Source organism: Hypanus sabinus, chromosome 4, assembly GCF_030144855.1.
Source record: "Hypanus sabinus isolate sHypSab1 chromosome 4, sHypSab1.hap1, whole genome shotgun sequence".
Lineage (NCBI taxonomy): Eukaryota > Metazoa > Chordata > Chondrichthyes > Myliobatiformes > Dasyatidae > Hypanus > Hypanus sabinus.
Genome location: NC_082709.1, coordinates 183659091 through 183676714, shown reverse-complemented (window position 1 = coordinate 183676714; position 17624 = coordinate 183659091). Strand labels below are relative to the sequence as shown.

Genomic DNA, 17624 nt, shown 5'->3' with positions numbered 1-17624 from the left:
AAGCAGAATTACTGGGTTCAAGAATGCAAGGATGGAATCTGATGTCACCAGGCACAAACATTTCCCTCAATTATTTCAATATTTGAGACAGATGTTTCTCAGAATACCTAATGCCCAGATTAAAAGAAGTATTTTTGTTGGTTCACAAATCAAAGATGTCATCAATGACAGGCAATTCGAAGAGCTTCTAGTGGGACCAGAGAAAATCGCATGGAAGGCATTTTCTTGGCAACTGCAGAGCACCAAACTACGTGCAGCTGGTTTACAACATGCTTCAAGCACACAAAACCATTAAGGGCAACATGGCACTGAAAAGACATTTTCTGCATTCGCATTTAGTTAAGTCGCTTTTTATTGTCATTTCAACTATAAACTGCTGGTACAGTACGCAGTAAAAACGAAACAACATTCCTCCAGGACCATGGTGCTGCATGAAACAACACAAAACTACACTAGATTATGTGAGACAACTCAAGGTTATACTAGACTACGTAAAACAACACAAAAACTACACTAGTCTACAGACTTACACAGGACTACATAAAGAGCACAGAACAGTGCAGGGCAGTACAACAATCAATCAATCAATTAATTAAATAATAGGGCAATAGGCACATTAGAGGACAAATTTCAATATAATAATAAATGATGTAGATGTCAGTCTAGACTCTGAGTATTGAGGAGTCTGATGGCTTGGGGAAAGAAACTGTTACACAGTCTGGTCGTGAGAGCCCGAATGCTTCGGTACCTTTTGCCAGATGGCAGGAGGGAGAAGAGTTTGTATGAGGGGTGCATGGGGTCCTTTACAATGCTGTTAGCTTTGCGGGTGCAGCGTGTGGTGTAAATGTTTGTAATGGTGGTAAGAGAGACCCCAATGCTCAGCTGATCTCACTATCTGCTGCAGTCTTGTGGTCCAAGACTGTGCAGTTCCCAAACCAGTCAGTGATGCAGCTACTCAGGATGCTCTCGATGTCACCTCTGTAGTATGTGGTGACGATGGGGGGTGGGAGATGGACTTTCCTCAGCCTTCGCAGAAAGCAGAGACACTGCTGGGCTTTCTTGCCTATGGAGCTGGTGTTGAGGGACCAGGTGAGATTCTCCACCAAGTGAACACCAAGAAATTTTGGTGCTCTTAACGATCTCTACCGAGGAGCTGTCGATGTTCAGCTGAGAGTGGTCACTCCGTGCTCTCCTGAAGTCAACAACCATCTCTTGTTTTGCTCACATTCAGAGACAGGTTGTTGGCTCTGCACCAGTCCGTTAGCCGCTGCACCTCCTCTCTCTATGCTGACTCGTCGTTCTTGCTGATGAGACCCACCACGGTGGTGTCATCAATGAACTTGATGATGTGGTTTGAGCTGTGTGTTGCAGCACAGTCGTGGGTCAGCAGAGTGAACAGCAGTGGACTGAGCACACAGCCCTGGGGGTCCCCGTGCTCAGTATGATGGTGTTGGAGATGCTGCTCCCGACCCGGACTGACTGAGGTCTCCCAGTCAGGAAGTCCAGGATCCAGTTGTGGGGGGGAGGGGGGTTTATTCAGGCCCAGCAGTTTCAGCTTTCCAATCAGGTGCTGAGGTATGATTGTGTCGAATGCTGAAGTCTATGAACAGCATTCGCACGTACGTGTCTTTTTTGTCCAGTCAGGTGGGTGAGGGCCAGGTGGAGGGTGATGGCAATGGCGTCGTCTGTTGAGCGGTTGGGACGATACGCGAACTGCAGCGGGTCCAGTGGGGGGGGGGGGGGGGTAGCAGGGTCTTGATGTGCCTCATGACGAGCCTCTCGAAACACTTCATGATGATGGATGTGAGTGCAACAGGGCGATAATTGTTGAGGCAGGACACTGAAGATTTCTTCGGCACGGGGATGATGGTGGCGGCCTTCTCTGCAAATCTTGGTGCTCTTAGTGACTGACGAGCATGGTGAAAGGTTTTACCAAGTCATTGCGGTCATGGAGAAACGGTATCAAAGCAACTGGAATCCATCAATGCTGGCTGATTATAATTGGACACTTAAGCGAGAAGCCTCAGACAGAGTACAAACAAAATTCTTCAGAACATTTTTAGTTTGGTTGAACTTAACTGCAAAGCATCAGCACCATTAAGTAATTAAACACACTATATTCACTAGAAGTTAATTTCTTGTTTCTCTGAAGTCCTACATGATAAAAGTAGTCTGAAATCATATCCGTGTTCAGCTTCAAGCGGTCTATCTTAAACAAAAAAAAATTCTGAGGAAACAAGACTTTTGAAAAAATTTGTGGTCCAATGTAAAAAGCAAACAAAATTTGCTGGAAGCGCTCAATGAGATGGGTAACATTTGTGGAAAAAGAACGCTTCAGGTCCAACACCATTCATCAGAACTAAAAAGTGAGTTCTGACTCAAAGACTGGGAGTAAATTTGGCTGATTTGAATTTTGAAATAATATAAAGGCAGTAATATGAGCCAGGGCAACATGGTAGCATAGCACTTAGCATAACGCTTTACAGTGCCAGTGACACAGGTTCAATTTCTACTGTTGTCTATAAGGAGCTTATACATTCTCCCCGGGACTCCATGGGTTTCCTCGGGGTGTTCCAGTTTCCTCCGACATTCCAAAGACGCATGGTTAAGATTAGTAAGTTGCACACGTGCTACACTGGCAACAGAAGTGTGGTGACACCTACGGCTGACCCAGCACATCCTCGGACTGCGTTGGTTGTTGACTCACAAACAACGCGTTTCACTTTATGTTTCAATGTAAGTGTGAAAAATAAAGCTCATCTTTAATCTTTCTGACTCAAAAACAAGGAATAATTTTGGCTGGTTTGAATTTTAGAATACAAGAGCATAATGGCAGTAATATTAGAATTACCAGTCCAAGTCCTGCACCAATAACCCAGAGCAGGGGTAAGGATCCATGGACATCAGACTGGGAACCGCTGATCCAGAGATAAATTCAAACTCTATCATGGCAACAAAGGAATTTAAATTCAGTTCAGAAACAAATACCTAACAAGATGGCCATGAAACAACCTAGATCATTAGCAAGGATGTAATGCTGGGCATTATAAGACATTGGTCACAATGTATTTGGAATATTGTAAGCTTTAGGCCCCCTATCTAAGAAAGGGGCTGTATGATAGCACAATGCTTCTCCCTGTGACTGTGTGGGTTTCTTCCTGGTGCTCCTGTTTCCTCCCGTAGTCCAAAGACCAATTGGTTGGTAGGTTAATTGGTCGTCATAATTTGTCACCTGATTAGGCTAGGATTAAACAGGGGTACTGCTGGGCAGTGTGGCTCGAAGGGCCTGTTCTGTATCTCAGTAATTAGTAAAAAGATGTGCTGGCATTGGAGGTGGTCCAGAGGAGGTTCATGAGAATGACTGCAGAATGAAAGGGTTAATATATGAGGCATGTTTGTTGGCTCTAGGTCTGTACTTGGTGGTATTTAGAAGAATAAGGGGGTTGGACATTTCATTGAAACCTAACAAATACCCCCTTCCAATGGTGCTTCCATGTTCTTGGACCCAATTCTACCTCTCCTGGTTACTATCATTTAATATTTCTCTGAATGTTGTAAGGCCTAGATAGAATGGATGCGGAAAAGATGTTTCCTACACTGGAAGAATATTGGACCACAGGGCACAGCCTCAGAAGAGAGGGATGTCCCTTTAGAACAGAAGGGATGAGGTATCTCTTTAGCTAGAGCGTAATGTATCTATGGAATTCATTGCAACAGATGGCTGTAGATGCCAAGTCATTGGGTATATTTAAAGCGGAGGTTGATAGGCACTAGATTAGTCAGAACATCCAAGATTATTGGGAGAAGGCAGAAGAATGGGTTGAGAGATAATAAATCAGCCATGATGGAATAGTGGAGCAGGCTCAATAGTCCGTAGTCAGCATCGTTTCCTCAAGGGAAAATCTTGCCTGACAAATCTATTGGAATTCTTTGAAGAAATAACAGAGGATAGACAAAGGATTTTGTATAGTTGGATTTTCAGAAGGCCTTTGACAATGTGCAGGTGCATACAAGCTGCTTCACAAGCTGCAAGCCCACGGTATTACAAGAAAGATTCTAACGTTGATAAAGCAGTGGCTGATTGACAGGAGGCAGAGTGGGAATAAAGGCAGCTTTTTCTGGTTAACTGCCAGTGATCAGTGGTGTTCCACTGATTCTTTTTACATTAATGTCAGTGATTTGGATGATGGAATTAAGGGCTTTGTTGCAGTTTGCAGATGATATGAAGATAAGTGGAAGGGCAGATAGTTTTGAGGAAGTAGAAGCAAATAATTTCAGGACTGAATAGCTTGTCATATGAAGAGTGTATTATGGCTCAGGGCCAGTATTCACTAGAATTCAGAGGAATGAGGGGTGGCCTCATTGAAACCTATTGAATGGTGAAAGGCCTTGACAGAGTGGATGTTTCCTATGGTGAGAGAGTCTAAGACAAGAGGATACAGTCTCAGAACAGAAGAGCATCCTTTTAGAACAGAGATTAGGATGAATTTCCTTAGCCAGAGAGTGGTGAATCTTTGGAATTCTTTGCAACAGGCAGCTATGGATGCCAAGTCTTAATGTATATTTAAGGCAGAGGTTGATATGTTCTTAATTAGTCAGGGCATGAAGGGATACAGGGAGAAGGCAGGTGATGGGGCTCAGAGGAAAGATGGATCAGCTATGATGTAATGGTGAAGCAGACTGGATCCGTCAAATAGCCTAACTCTGCTTCTATGTGTTATGGTGTTATTAATTTTATTCCGAGAAGGAAATCTACCACACTGATGCTGTCATTCTTTCTGTGGGTGACTGAAATGCCTTTTCAAACAGGCTGGTTCAAGCACAACTTGAAAAGAAAGCAATTAATTTTGGGGCAAACAAGCAAATGCCAATTCTCAAAACTCAAAACTGAAGACGGGTTCCAGTAAGGCTGGCAAAATCTGTTACGAATAATCACAAGCTTATAAAAGCATCTTAAAATCTGAATTTCCCTGACACTCTTAAAATCTAGGCCAACATCACAACAACAGGGAAATACGCCATAAAGTCTATTATATAACAGTGAGTGGAAAATAGATAATTCTACACAAAATGTGATAATATGCAGTAAAGATATAGCTACAACCTGTTACACAACAGCCTAAGGATGTCTAGTGTGGGTCTCAGCCAAGACAATATTTTGTGCAATCACTGTCACAAATAGCAAATTCCTTATTCACCTATTCCTGCCTCACCCATCATCTTCTAGCTTGTACTCCTTCGCATCCCCCCCCCCCACCTTCTTATTCTGGTTTCTACCCCTCTTTCCTTTCCAGTCCTGAAGGGTCTCAGCCCAAAACATCAACTATTCATTCCTCTTCATGGATGCTGCCTGACTTGCTGAGTTCCACCAGCATCTTGTGTGTGTTAAATTAGGGCACCTCATTTGCACATAGCAAAATCCCACAGAACAAAGTAAATAATCTGTTTTGGTCTTATTAAGTTTGAGAGAACAAATCTGGGGACAGTGCATTCTCCTGCAGACGGTTAAAACTCAGCCAGCTCCACAATGCACCTTCCTACCATCGGTGACATCTTCAAAAGGCAATGCCTCACTTAGGACCTCCTCATCACCCAGGACATACCCTCTTCTCGCTCTATCATAAGAGAGGAGGGACCTGAACACAAACATTCATGGTTTCAGGAACAGTTTCTTCCCTACCACTATCAGATTTCTGAACGGTCCCTGAACACTACCTCACTCTTTCGCTTTTCTTGAACTCTATATAATTTATAATAATATATAATAGCGACTACTGACACCAGGCAGACAATCTCTGAAAGGTATTGATAATGGCTGGGGTCATCTGTCTTGTAGAGACATTGTCCAGAAAGAGGAAATGGCAAACCACTTCTGAAGAAAAATTTGCAAAGAACAATCATGGTCATGGAAAGACCATAATCACCCATATCATACAACGTGATACATTATGATGGTATATATCACATTTTTTTTGTTGTAATGTATTGCATATTTTATGTATTGCTGCTGCAGAACAACAAATTTCAAGGCACATAATAAACCTAATTCTGATATCCTGTGACTCTGAAACAGACACAATTTTGCATGCCCACAAGAGACAGGCAGAGCCTGAACTTTATGTCCTATCTAGAAGATGGCAGCTCTAGACAAGAAGTAAACTATTACACAGCATTAAACACAACTGCATCAGACCTCAGATTTTTCCAGGTAATTTCTAAATCATTCTTACTATGGAATTACAAGGATGCTGCCGGGACTTGAGAAACTGAGTTACAGAGAAAGGTTGAGTAGGTTAGGACTTTATTCCCTGGAGTGTAGAAGAATGAGGGGAGACTTGATAGAGGTGTATAAAATTATGATGGGTATAGATAGAGTGAACGCAAGCAGGCTTTTTCCACTGAGGCTAGGGGAGACAAAAACCCAGAGGACATGGGTTAAGGGTGAAGGGGGGAAAGTTTAAAGGGAACATTGGGAGGGGGGGCTTCTTCACACAGGGAGTGGTGGGAGTTTGGAATGAGCTGCCAGATGAAGTGGTAAATGCGGACTCACTTTTAACATTTAAGAAAAACTTGGACAGGTATATGGAGGAGAGGGGTGTGGAGGGATATGGGCCGGGTGCAGGTTACTGGGACTAGGCAGAAAAATGGTTCGGCACAGCCAAGAAGGGCCAAAAGGCCTGTTTCTGTGCTGTAATGTTCTATGGTTCTAAAAGTTCTGAATGATTTGGAGAAAACAAATGTAATATGACAAATTCTACCCGAAGTACGAGGCCTTCAAGAAGTAATTTGGTACTGAGACACACCCGAGAAAAAGGCAGAGGGAGCTTTCGGAAAGAGAAGCATCCTAATCAGTCCTTTTCTCCAGCACTTCCCACTTTCCCCCTTACCAATTCCCCAGCAACTCTCACACCCGTCATCTTCTCTCCAATCCCTTCCCTCGCTCATCTGCTCTCTCCCCTCCCTTCCCTAGCCTTCTCATTCTCCCTTCCCCATGCTCCCTTCTTCCCCTTCACTTCCTACACTCTTTCCCTCCCATCTTTTCCCTTTTTCTCATCTTCTCTCTTCCCTTCAGTCCCTTTCTCTTCCCCTATTCTCCTCTCCCTTCTCTTTCCCTCCCCTCTTCCATTTCCCCCTCACTCCCCATTTCCACCTCTTTTCCTCACACCCTCCACAACCTTCCCCCTCATTCTTCCCCTCCGATCCCACCCTCTCCCTACCCTCCCACTCCTATTCCACCTTCTCCCCTCCCCCCTCCTCTACCAACTCTCCCCTCCCTCCCCTCTATCTCCCCTATCCTATCCCCTCCCTCCCTATCTTCCCCTATCCCATCCTCTCCCCTCCCTCCCCTCGCTATCTTCCCCATCCCATCCTCTTCCCCTCCCTCCCTATCTTCCCCTATCTATCCTCTCCCCTCTATCTTCCCCCATCCCATCCTCTCCCCTCCCTCCCACCATCACTCCCTACCTCCCTCCCGCTTCCCCAATCCTTCTCTCTTCCCATCTCACCTTTCCGCCCTCCACTCCTCATTTCTCCTCCCTCTCTCTTCCCCTCGCCTGCTTCCTCCTCCTCTTTCCCCACCCTCTCTCCGGCGCGGAGGGAGATCCGCGCTGGGCCCGAGGCCTCGGACTGGCGTTGTCGGGCCAGCGAGGTAAACAAGAGCCCGGGCCCCGCCCTCGCGCGCGGTTGCGGGAGCAACGGCCCCGGCGGGCGGTCGGCCTCTGCTGGACAGACGTACGGGACAGCAGGGGACGGGCTGGCGGACGGCGGGGCTTTACCTTCTGCGAGTGTTGCTGCAGAACATTTTGTTCCACCGTCATGGCCGAAGCGAGAGGAGCGGAGGGAGGAGGAGGGCCCGAGGGAGGGGCTGGAATGGGGCGGGACGGGGGGAGGGGCCGGAGAGGAAGGTGAGGGTGTTTGGGGAGAGGAAATGAGGGAGGTGCTGGCGGATAGGAAGTAGGGGAGGGAGCTGTAAGGGAAGGAAATGAGGAAACTGCTGTGAAGAGGTTGGCGAGGGAATAGGAGGTAGTGAAGGAGGGGGGAATTAAGGGAGGGAAGGCAAAATGGGGGATCTGTGGCAAGTGGAAGGGAATTAGGACGCAGGAAGGGAAGGAAATGAGAGAAATGAGGGTGGGGAAGTTAAGAAGGTAGTGAAGGAGGAGGGCATTGAGGGAGAGGACATGATATTTATCTACTGAGATGCAGTGTGGAATCAGCCCTTCGAGCTACGCCGCCCAGCAATCCCCCAATTTAAACCTTAGCCTAGACAATTTAAAATAACCAATTAACCTGCTAACCGGTACGCCTTTGGACTGTGGGAGGAAACCTGAGCACCCGGAGAAAATTCACACATTCCAAGGGAGGACATGGTGATGTCAGAACTAAACTCTGAATTTGGACGCCCCGATCTAACGGCTACGCTACTATTGCGCCCAAGGGAAGGGGAAAGGCCTTAGGAGAAGACTGGAAGGGAGGAAGGGGTTGAGGCATGACAGAGGGGCTGCATGGCAGAGGAGATAAGAGCTAATAAATGATAGGAAGAGGCTGAGGGATGAAGGATGGTTTGGGGATAGGAATCACTATTCCCTCTAAGCTGAGCGGCCATACATAGTCTTTGTTGCCACTCAGCTGAAATTGGCGGCTGGTGACTAGAGTTCTGAAGGGGTATGTGTTGGGTCCCCTTCTTTTCAACAAATATGTCAACAATTTATATGACAGAGTTGTTGACTTTGTGGTCAAGTTTGCAAACGATACAAAGATAGGCAGAACAGGCAGGGAGTCTGCAGAAGGACATAGATAAATTCGGAGAATGGGCAACAATGTGCCAGATGGAATACAATGTACAGAAATATATGGTCATGCATTTTGTAGGAATAAAGGTATAGACTATTTTCTAAATGGGAGAAAATTCAGAAAACAGAGGTGCAGAGGGACTTTGGAGTCCTTGTGCAGGATTCCCTTAAGTTTAACTTGTAAGTGGAGTTGGTAGTAAGGAAAGGAAATGCAATGTTAGCATTCATTTCAAGAGGACTAGAATATAAAAGCAAGGATGTAATGCTGAGGCTTTATAAGGCATTTGTCAAAATGCACTTGGGAGTATTGGAGTACAGTTTTGGGCCCCTTATCTAAGAAATGGTCTGTAGGCATTGGAGAGGGTCCAGAGGCTGTGCATGAGAGTGATCCCAGGAATGTAAGGGTTAATGTACGAGGAGTGTTGATGGCTTTGGGCCTGTACTCACTAGGGTTTAGAAGAATGAAGGGGAGAATCTCATTGAGACAAAGATCAAATGGACAGCCAGAGACTTTTACCCAAGGCAGAAATAGCTAATACTCGGGGCATAACTTTAAGGTGATTGGAGGGTGGATGTCAGGGGTAGGTTATTTACATAGAGAGTGGTAGCTGCATAGAAAGTGTTGTCAAGGGTGGTAGTAGAGGCAGATACATGAGAACATTTAAGAGACTCTTAGATAGGCACGAAGATGTACGAAAAATGGAAGGCTACGGGGCCATGTAGGAAGGAAGGGTTGGATTAATCGTGGAGTAGGTTTATATAGATCAGCACATGATTGTGGGTCAAAGGTCCAATATTGTTACGTACTATCCTATATTCCATGTTCTAAGTCTTTTCCCCTCTTAATTAAAACCAATGTTTTCTGGTTTTAGGCATCCCTCCCCTGGGAAAAATATTATGCCCAGGTGGGAATATGGAGCATTCAAACAGGGAGATGCTGTAACTGGGGGATGAGGTAAGGAATGACATTAAGCAAGGGAGGCCTTGGATAAGGTGTTGGCTGGGGACTGCGGGAATTGAGAAATATGGTAGGTGAAGCGGGAGGGACAAATAGGAGAGGGGAGTTGCTGAAGGGTGGGGGCTGAAGGAGATTGGACTGGAATGGGGGGGCTGGAGTTGAAAGGATGCAGAGTCACTTGATGAGTAAGTGTTGGGAAGGAGTAGAGGGGGGAACTAAGGGATGGAGGTTGGAAGATAGTGACGTGATGGAAAGAAAAGTGGCTGTGGTGTGGACTGGAGGGGAGGAGTATGGGTAAGTGCAATTAGAGGTTGGGAGTGAGGGATGGAGTGAGCTGAGGAATGAAGGGCGGTCTAGGGAGGTGCTGAGAGAGGAATAGACTGGTAGTGGAAAGAAGAACAATCATAAGGAAGATACCATACTGTCACTATTTTCTTAGGTTACCGAGGCTCGATCACTGTAACAAACTTGTACAGATGTGCTGTTGAAAGTATCTTGAGAGGGTGCATCAGGGTATGGCACAGCATCTTGAGTGTGCAAAGATGTGAAAAGACGTAACAAACACTCAGTGGCCACTTTACCCACTGTAGTCTTCTGCTGCTGTAGCCCATCCACTTCATTGTTTGACATGTTCCATTCAGAGATGCGCTTCTGCACCCCACTGGTGTAACGTGGGGTTATTTGAGTTACTGTCGCCTTCCTGTCAGCTTGAACCAGTCCAGCCATTCTCCTCTAACCTCTCTCATTAGCAAGGCAGTTTAACCCACAGAACTGCTGCTCACTGGAAGATTTTTTTGTGTTTTTTGCACCCAAACTCTAGAGACCGTTGTGCATGAAAACCCCAGGATCAGCAGTTTCTTACATAATCAAACCACCTGACTGGCACCAACACTCATCCCAACAGTCAAAATCACTTTGTGTTACAGAGGAAGTGCAGTTTATGCAGACAATAAGATCTCTTCCCCATTCTGATGTTTGATCTAAACAACAACCAAACCTTTTGACCATGTCTGCATGCTTTTATGCATTGAGTTACTGCCACATGATGGCTGATTCGATATTTCAATTAATGAGGTGTGCAGGTGTACCTAATAAAGTGGCCACTGTTTGTAGAACAATACAGTATAATACATGCCTTTGACCCAAAATGTTGAGGCAGCCCTTTAACTTATTCTAAAATCATTCTAACCCTTCTCTCCTCTACACTGCATGGCAGGTGATACGTGAATCCAGGTGAGTGGGGGAAGACAATGTAAAACCAGAGAGAGGAAGTTGATACTGAAGGACAGGCCATAAGGGTGGGGATGGGAAAGGTGAAGGGGTAATGGTCTACAAGTAAAAGGGAAAACATAGGTTGGGGAAGGGGGTCAGAAGCAGAGGGGAGTGGTTACCATAAGTGAATCTGCAGTGATCCCTGGCTTTGTGTCTGTGATTCACTTTTGTGAACTTAAGTTCTGAATGCTGTTTGCTTACTTTAATTAATTGCACGATTTGTTCTTTTACTCTCTGCATATTGGGTGGTTGGTCTTTCGTTTTAATGGGTTCTAATGGGTTTCTTTGTTTTGTGGCTGCTTGTAAGGAGACAAATCTCAAGGTTGTATAAAGTATACATCTGTTGATAATAAATGTACTTTGAACTTAGAGAAATCAAAGTTGATGCCCTCAGGTTGGAGACTGCCAGCATGAAATATAAACTGTTGCTCCTCCAGTTTGCATCTGGTTGTAGACAGTCAAACCAGTGTGAGAATGGGAAGTGGAATTAAAATGGATGGCCTCTGTGAGTTCTTGACTATTTAGGAGAATAGAAAGACAAATATAGAAAAATAAGTGTCACTGTGTAAAAGATATTTCTGATCCCTTAATCTAATTTTATAGAAAGTATCTTTTATGTCCTATGGCCTTCAAATCCTTTCCAAAGTGCAGTGTCTAGGACTGGATGTAATATCTGTGATGTAGCCAAAATCAATGTTCTCTAAAATTTCTTGTTGACTTCCTTCCTCCTGTAATTTTTCTCTTTGTTATAGGATGTTTTATACATTTTTAATCACTTTCCAAACTATCCTGCCAATTTGAATGACAAATGTGCACTTACACTTGCCCTGTGTGGTCCTGTAGCCTGAAACTAGTCTCCCCTCCATGGACTTTGTTTGCACTTCTTGCTGCCTCTGTAAGGCAGACAACATAATCCAAAATCGCAACCACCCAAGGCATTCGCTCTTCTCCCTCCTCCCTTTAGGCAGAAGACGCAGATGCTTGAAAGCACATACCATCTTCTGTCCTGCTGTTATAAGATTATTAAATGGTCCCCCAGTATGATTAGATGGACTTTTGACCTTTTCATGGCCTTGCATTTTGCTTACCTGTACTGCACTTTATCTCTTATTGTAACACCTTATTCTGCATTCTGTTATTGTTTTCCCTTCAATAAATTAATCTGTATGGACTGTATGTAAGACAAGATTTCACTGTACCTTGGTACATTCAAAGGTTCAAGGTATGTCTACAGAATACAACTGAGATTTGTCCTCCCACAGACAGCGACAAAACAAAGAAACACCATGGAACCCATTTAAGAAAATATCAAACACACAACAAGCGGGGGGAAAAAAACAACAAATTGCGCAAACAGCAAAAAGTGAGCGAACATCAAATAGAATATCAAACATAAACCCGGCAGTCCCAGTAGAATTCATTTAGTTGAATTCAGCAGTGCGCTGGAAGTCCACTGCAGGCAGCAAACAGAGCCATTCTTCACTGAAACACCCCAGTCTGTATCGATCACCCCAATCAAACCGCTCAAAAACAATGAAACAAAAGAGTAACCAGTATCCAGAAATAAATGCACCATGAACCTCAAAGTCTCCCAAAACGAGCCTATAGCCTCGCCGATCAATCCTTGCAGCATGGAACCTAAGGCTCCTGCATTTTCCTCTGACCCCAGCTATGCAACATATATAAACCAATTCTGCTAAATTGTGTCCCTTGGTTCAAATTACAGATTCTAGAACTTTGTTCTTGAGTAATTTCACCTGCCATTCTAGTACTATTGAACGAAAGATAATGTTGACAGACACTTCAAGGAAATAAGGCAAGGGCTTTTTTTTCCAACAGTGCTTTATTCAAAATTAATGAAAGTGGTTTGCGGGAATGACATGGCCCCTCAAACCAGGTGAAACCAAAACCTTTAACCTTCCACCACTGTACTTTCCTTTTTTTCTTCCTCCTGATTTTTGCACAGGGAACCCTTCTGTGCTTTGGAGCATTTCTGAATGGATGATCCCAGTTTGTCAGCCAGAAGGAAGGGATTCAGGTGGCAGTACTGGAAACAGAGAGAAAAGTTTTCTAGCATGGGTAAGCACCAGGTCTCGATTTCAATGAAATTTTTTAGTATTTATTTATTTAGATGTACAGTGAGGTACAGGTCCTTCTGGTCCACTACCTAGCAACCCACCCTTTTAATACTAGCCTAATCACAGGACAATTGACAATGACCAAGTAACCTACTAGCCAGTACATCTTTGGACTGTGGGGGGTAACTGGAGCACCCAGAGAAAACCCATGCACACACGGGAAGGAACATATAAACTTTTGGCATCTCATTTATATTATTAGCTAGCGTACCTTCATATTTCATCTTTTCTCTCCTTATAGCTTTGTTAAATGCCTTCTATTGGCTGTTAAAAGCTTCTCAATCTTACAACATACATTATATACTCTCTCTTTTCCTTTTATACTGTCTTTGACTTCTCTTGTCAGCCATGGTTACGTCATTCTCCCTTTAGAATACTACTTTATCTTTGGGATGCATCTATTCTGTGTCCTCTGAATTGCTCCCAGAAACTCTACCCATTGCTGTTTGACTGTCATCCCTGCTAGTGTCCCCTTCCAATCAAATTTGACCAGCAACTCTTGCAAGCCTCTCTAATTCCCTTTACTCCACTGTAATACTAATACATCTGACCTTAGCTTCTCCCTTTCAAATTACAGGGTGAATTCTATGTTATGATCACTGTCTCCTAATGGTTCCTTTACTTTCAGCTTCCTAGTGAGGATCCAGAAGAGGTTCATAGGAATGATCCCAGGAATGAAAGGATTAATGTATGAGGAGTATTTGATGGCTCTGGGCCTGTACTCACTGTAGTTTAGAAAAATGGGGGAGGATTGCATTGACACCAACCAAATATTGAAAGGCCTAGATATAGTAAATTTGGAGAGGACTTTTCCTATAATGGGGGAGTCTAGGACCAGAAAGCACAGCCTGTGACTAGAAGGATGTCCTTTTAGAACAGAATTGAGAAGTAACTTCTTTAGCTAGAGGGTAGTGAATCCGTGGAATTCATTGCCACAGATGGCTGTAGACAACTATATGTATTTAGAGCGGAGATTGATGGGTTCTTGATTAGGAAGGGCATTAAAGATTATGGAGAGAAGGCAGGAGAATGAGGCTGAGGGGGAGAATAAATCAGCCATGATAGAATGGCAGGGCCAACTCAGTGGACCAAATGGCCTAATTCTGCTCCTATGTCTAATGGTCCTATGGATTTGTTCATGCCTGTAACAAGCTCTAGACCTCTGTTACAACTTGGGTGACCTTTTGCCCCTGATTTCCCTTTTGTTTTCTTAGATCGTTGAAAGCTTGCTCTGCTATGATACAGTGAGTAGCAAAGTATTTTCAATAAACAGCGGAGAGAAACTATATCTCACCAAAAAGTGATTATGAATGGACAAAGCTATTAGATGGATTAAGGTCAATAGATTGTAAGATACTAAAGGAATCAGAGATCAATGCTTGGTATTATGGAATGTGAGATTAGTGAAGAAATGAGGTACATAGTGCATTACAGCGCAGTACAGGGCCTTCAACACATAATGTTGTGTCCAGCTTACAATCTACTCCAAGGTCAATCTAAACCTTCCTTCCTACATAGCCCCCCATTTCTCTATCATCTTTATTCATATCTAAGTCTCTCAAATGAACCTAATGTATCTACCTCTACTGTCACTCCTTCCAGTGCCTTTCAGACACCCAACACTCTTCTGTGTAACAAAAATAAACTTCTTCTGACATCCCCCCATACTTTTTTCCAATCATCCTGAAATTATCCCCCAATACTGAGTAAAAGATCAGCCATGAACTTATTTAAAACCAGAGAGGCTGAGGAATCCCAGGAAGGAAAGGGTTAACATGTGATGGCTCTGAGACTGTACTTGCTGGAGTTTAGGAGAATGGTACGGGGGGGGGGGGGATTTCATTGAAAACTTCCAGTAATTTCTCCCCTCTTCTTTCTTTTTCCATTTCCAGTCCCCCCCTCACTTCTTCTCTTCTCAGCTGCCAGCTGCCCATTATCTCCCTTTGATTCCCCTCCTCCTTCCTTTTCTTCGAGTCCACTGTCCTCTCCAATTAGATTCCTCCTTCTTCAGCTCATTTTCTCTTCCACCTATCATCTCTCAGCTTCTCACCAACTCTCTCTCCCACCCACTCACATTCCCCTTCACTTGGTCACAGATATCTCCTGTCAGTTTGTTCTCCTTTCCTTCCTCCCAACTTCTTATTCTGGCTTCTTTCCCCTTTGTTTCCAGTTCTGATGAAGTTTCTCAACCTAAAACATCAATGGTTTATTTGCTTCCAAAGATGCCGCCTGGCCTGCTGAGTTCCTCCACCATTTTATGTGTGTTGCTAACCTACCACCTTCTAGCTCCCCCCACCACCATTTTATTCTGGTTTCTTCCCCCATCCGTTCTAGTCCTGATGAAGGGTCTTGGCCCAAAGTGTCAACAGTTTATTCTCCACCCCCATACATGCTACCCAACCTGCTAAGTTCCTCCAGCATTTTGTGTGTTGATCACAGCATTGTGATGTTTGGTAGCATTCAAATTTCACAACAGTGGGTGGTTTTACTTTCTTGAACCATTCCCCCTCTTTACAGCAGGTGGTAGACACAAAGGTACTGGACCACGATGTTCCTACTCACCTGCTGGTATCCATCTTTTAAAGGTTCCTTTTCTTCCTCATTGATTTGAATATCAAAGTGGGAGGCAAAGCGAGAGGTTTTCAGGACCATGGCCAGCTCTCCGTCAACCTCCACTGCTTTGTCCTTCTGCATGAAACAAATGGGAAAGACAACGGAACACAAGGCTTATGAGTAAAAGAGTGTTATAGCAGAGAGAATAGTGAGGAATAATAACCGGTCGATAGAGGTGTGGAATGTGTTAACATGGTAACCGGGAGCCACAGGAGAGACATGGAACGTAGCAGTGACCCCTGGTAAAATCCACCATTGAGCAAGTCTACATACAGTAGTCGCAGGAAGGCAGTGTCCATTATCCAAGACCCCCACCACCCAGGCCATGCTCTCTTCTCGCTGCTGCCATCAGGAAGATGATCCAGAAGCCTCAGGATTCACCCTACCAGGTTCAGGAACAATTATTACCCCCAAACCATCAGGGCTCTTAAACCAGAGTGGATAACTTCACTTGCCCCATCACTAAATTGCTCCCAGAACCTATGGATTTGCTTTCAAGGACTCTTAATCTCATGTTCTCAATGTTTATTGGTAATTTTTTATTAATATTATTTCTCTCATTTCTAGTTGCAGTTTGTTGTCTTTTGTACACTGGTTGTTGTCTGCCCTGTTGTATGTGGTCTTTCATTAATTCTATTATGTTTCTTGGATTAACTGAGTATGCCTGCAATAAAATGAATCTCAAGGTTTGTATGCTGACATACATGCATTTGATAATAAATTCACTTTGAACTTTGTGTAATAAATAACATCAACTACCTGGGACTGAACCGTAATTACGTTCACCATTTTAATAAACACACTAATTTAACTGCTGCTTGCTATTCTGCTCTTGCTTCGGATTTGTGGATTCTATGGATTTTGGAGGGTATTTGGCATTTTCTGAAGGATTATTTGTAGGTTTTGGATTGGGCTCTTATAATAGTTGGCTCCTTGATTGACATCTGCTGTTAAATGAGCAGAAATTTCCTCTCACTTAGCATCATCTTTAAATTGGTAAATTGCTTCATTATTGTCAGATGTGCTAATGTACAGAGGAAATAAATTTGCATGCCATCCATAGAACCCATTTCACATCAACAGTGCGTTGAAGAAAGCAATAAGAGAATGCAGAATTAAGTGTTCAGAGGGTGGCGAATCTGTGGAATTCATTGCCCCAGATTGTTGTGGAGTCCAAGTCATCGAGTATTTTTAAAGTGGAGGTTGATAGGTTCTTGATTAGTAGGGGTATCAAAGGTTATGGGGAAAAGGCAGGAGAATGGGTTGAGAGGGAAAATAAATCAGCCAAGATGGAATGACAGAGCAATTTTGATGGACCAAATGGCCAAATCATGCTTCTATGTCTTAAGGCTTCATCCAAATTTCAATAACTTCATTAATGTTTTAACTGAACATGAATACTATTGTGCACCCATTGTGGTGATCCTGTAAAAAGCAGCTCAGGAACAGACCCATTTGCTCGGTACAACAGCACAGAGTGCAGTGGTGACACTGTCATAATTAGCTCAGGACCAGACACAACATAAACAGCTCAGCACAACAGCATAGAGTCCAGTGGTGTGGAATGGGTTGTACTTCATATTTGACCCCTCAATAATATCCTTGTTATGATTTGCCAAAGCAGCTCAGACCCATTCAAAGATCAGCTTTATACGTCACATGTACATTGAAACATAGAATGAAAAGCGTTGTTTGCATCAACAACCAACACAGTACGAGGATGAGAAGGAGGCAGCCCTCAAGTGTCGTCAAGCTTCTTGGGCCAACATAACACGCTCACAACTCACTAATCTTAACCTTTATGTCTTTGGAATGTGGGAGGAAATCAGAGCGCGCTGAGGAAATCTATGCATT

The 17624-nt window shown here is 43.9% G+C and overlaps 2 protein-coding genes and 1 long non-coding RNA gene across 6 annotated transcripts in view; 1 reads left to right on the top strand and 2 right to left on the bottom strand.

Moving 5' to 3' along the window:
* Nucleotides 1–7887, bottom strand: part of usp25 (ubiquitin specific peptidase 25) — a 224423-nt gene extending 216536 nt beyond the window's left edge. For 2 of the 3 annotated variants that reach the window (XM_059968975.1, XM_059968976.1), the window contains exon 1: nucleotides 7776–7887. In XM_059968975.1, the coding sequence (XP_059824958.1) occupies nucleotides 7776–7817 (42 nt within the window). In that variant the 5' untranslated portion in view covers nucleotides 7818–7887. The remainder of the gene's footprint in view (nucleotides 1–7775) is intronic. The other variant, XM_059968977.1, reaches the window with a different exon arrangement.
* Nucleotides 7888–7985: 98 nt separating this feature from the next.
* Nucleotides 7986–17624, top strand: part of LOC132393561 (uncharacterized) — a 43325-nt gene continuing 33686 nt past the window's right edge. Inside the window, exons 1-2 of the long non-coding RNA XR_009511936.1 lie at nucleotides 7986–8022; nucleotides 9662–9744. This is a non-coding gene — a long non-coding RNA (uncharacterized LOC132393561). The remainder of the gene's footprint in view (nucleotides 8023–9661; nucleotides 9745–17624) is intronic.
* zgc:153372 (uncharacterized protein LOC767695 homolog) overlaps nucleotides 12861–17624 on the bottom strand; it is a 34118-nt gene continuing 29354 nt past the window's right edge. For both annotated transcript variants that reach the window (XM_059968980.1, XM_059968979.1), the window contains 2 exons: nucleotides 15720–15845; nucleotides 12861–13066 (listed from right to left, as the gene is read on the bottom strand). In XM_059968980.1, coding sequence (XP_059824963.1) covers nucleotides 12932–13066; nucleotides 15720–15845 — 261 coding nt within the window. In that variant the 3' untranslated portion in view covers nucleotides 12861–12931. The remainder of the gene's footprint in view (nucleotides 13067–15719; nucleotides 15846–17624) is intronic.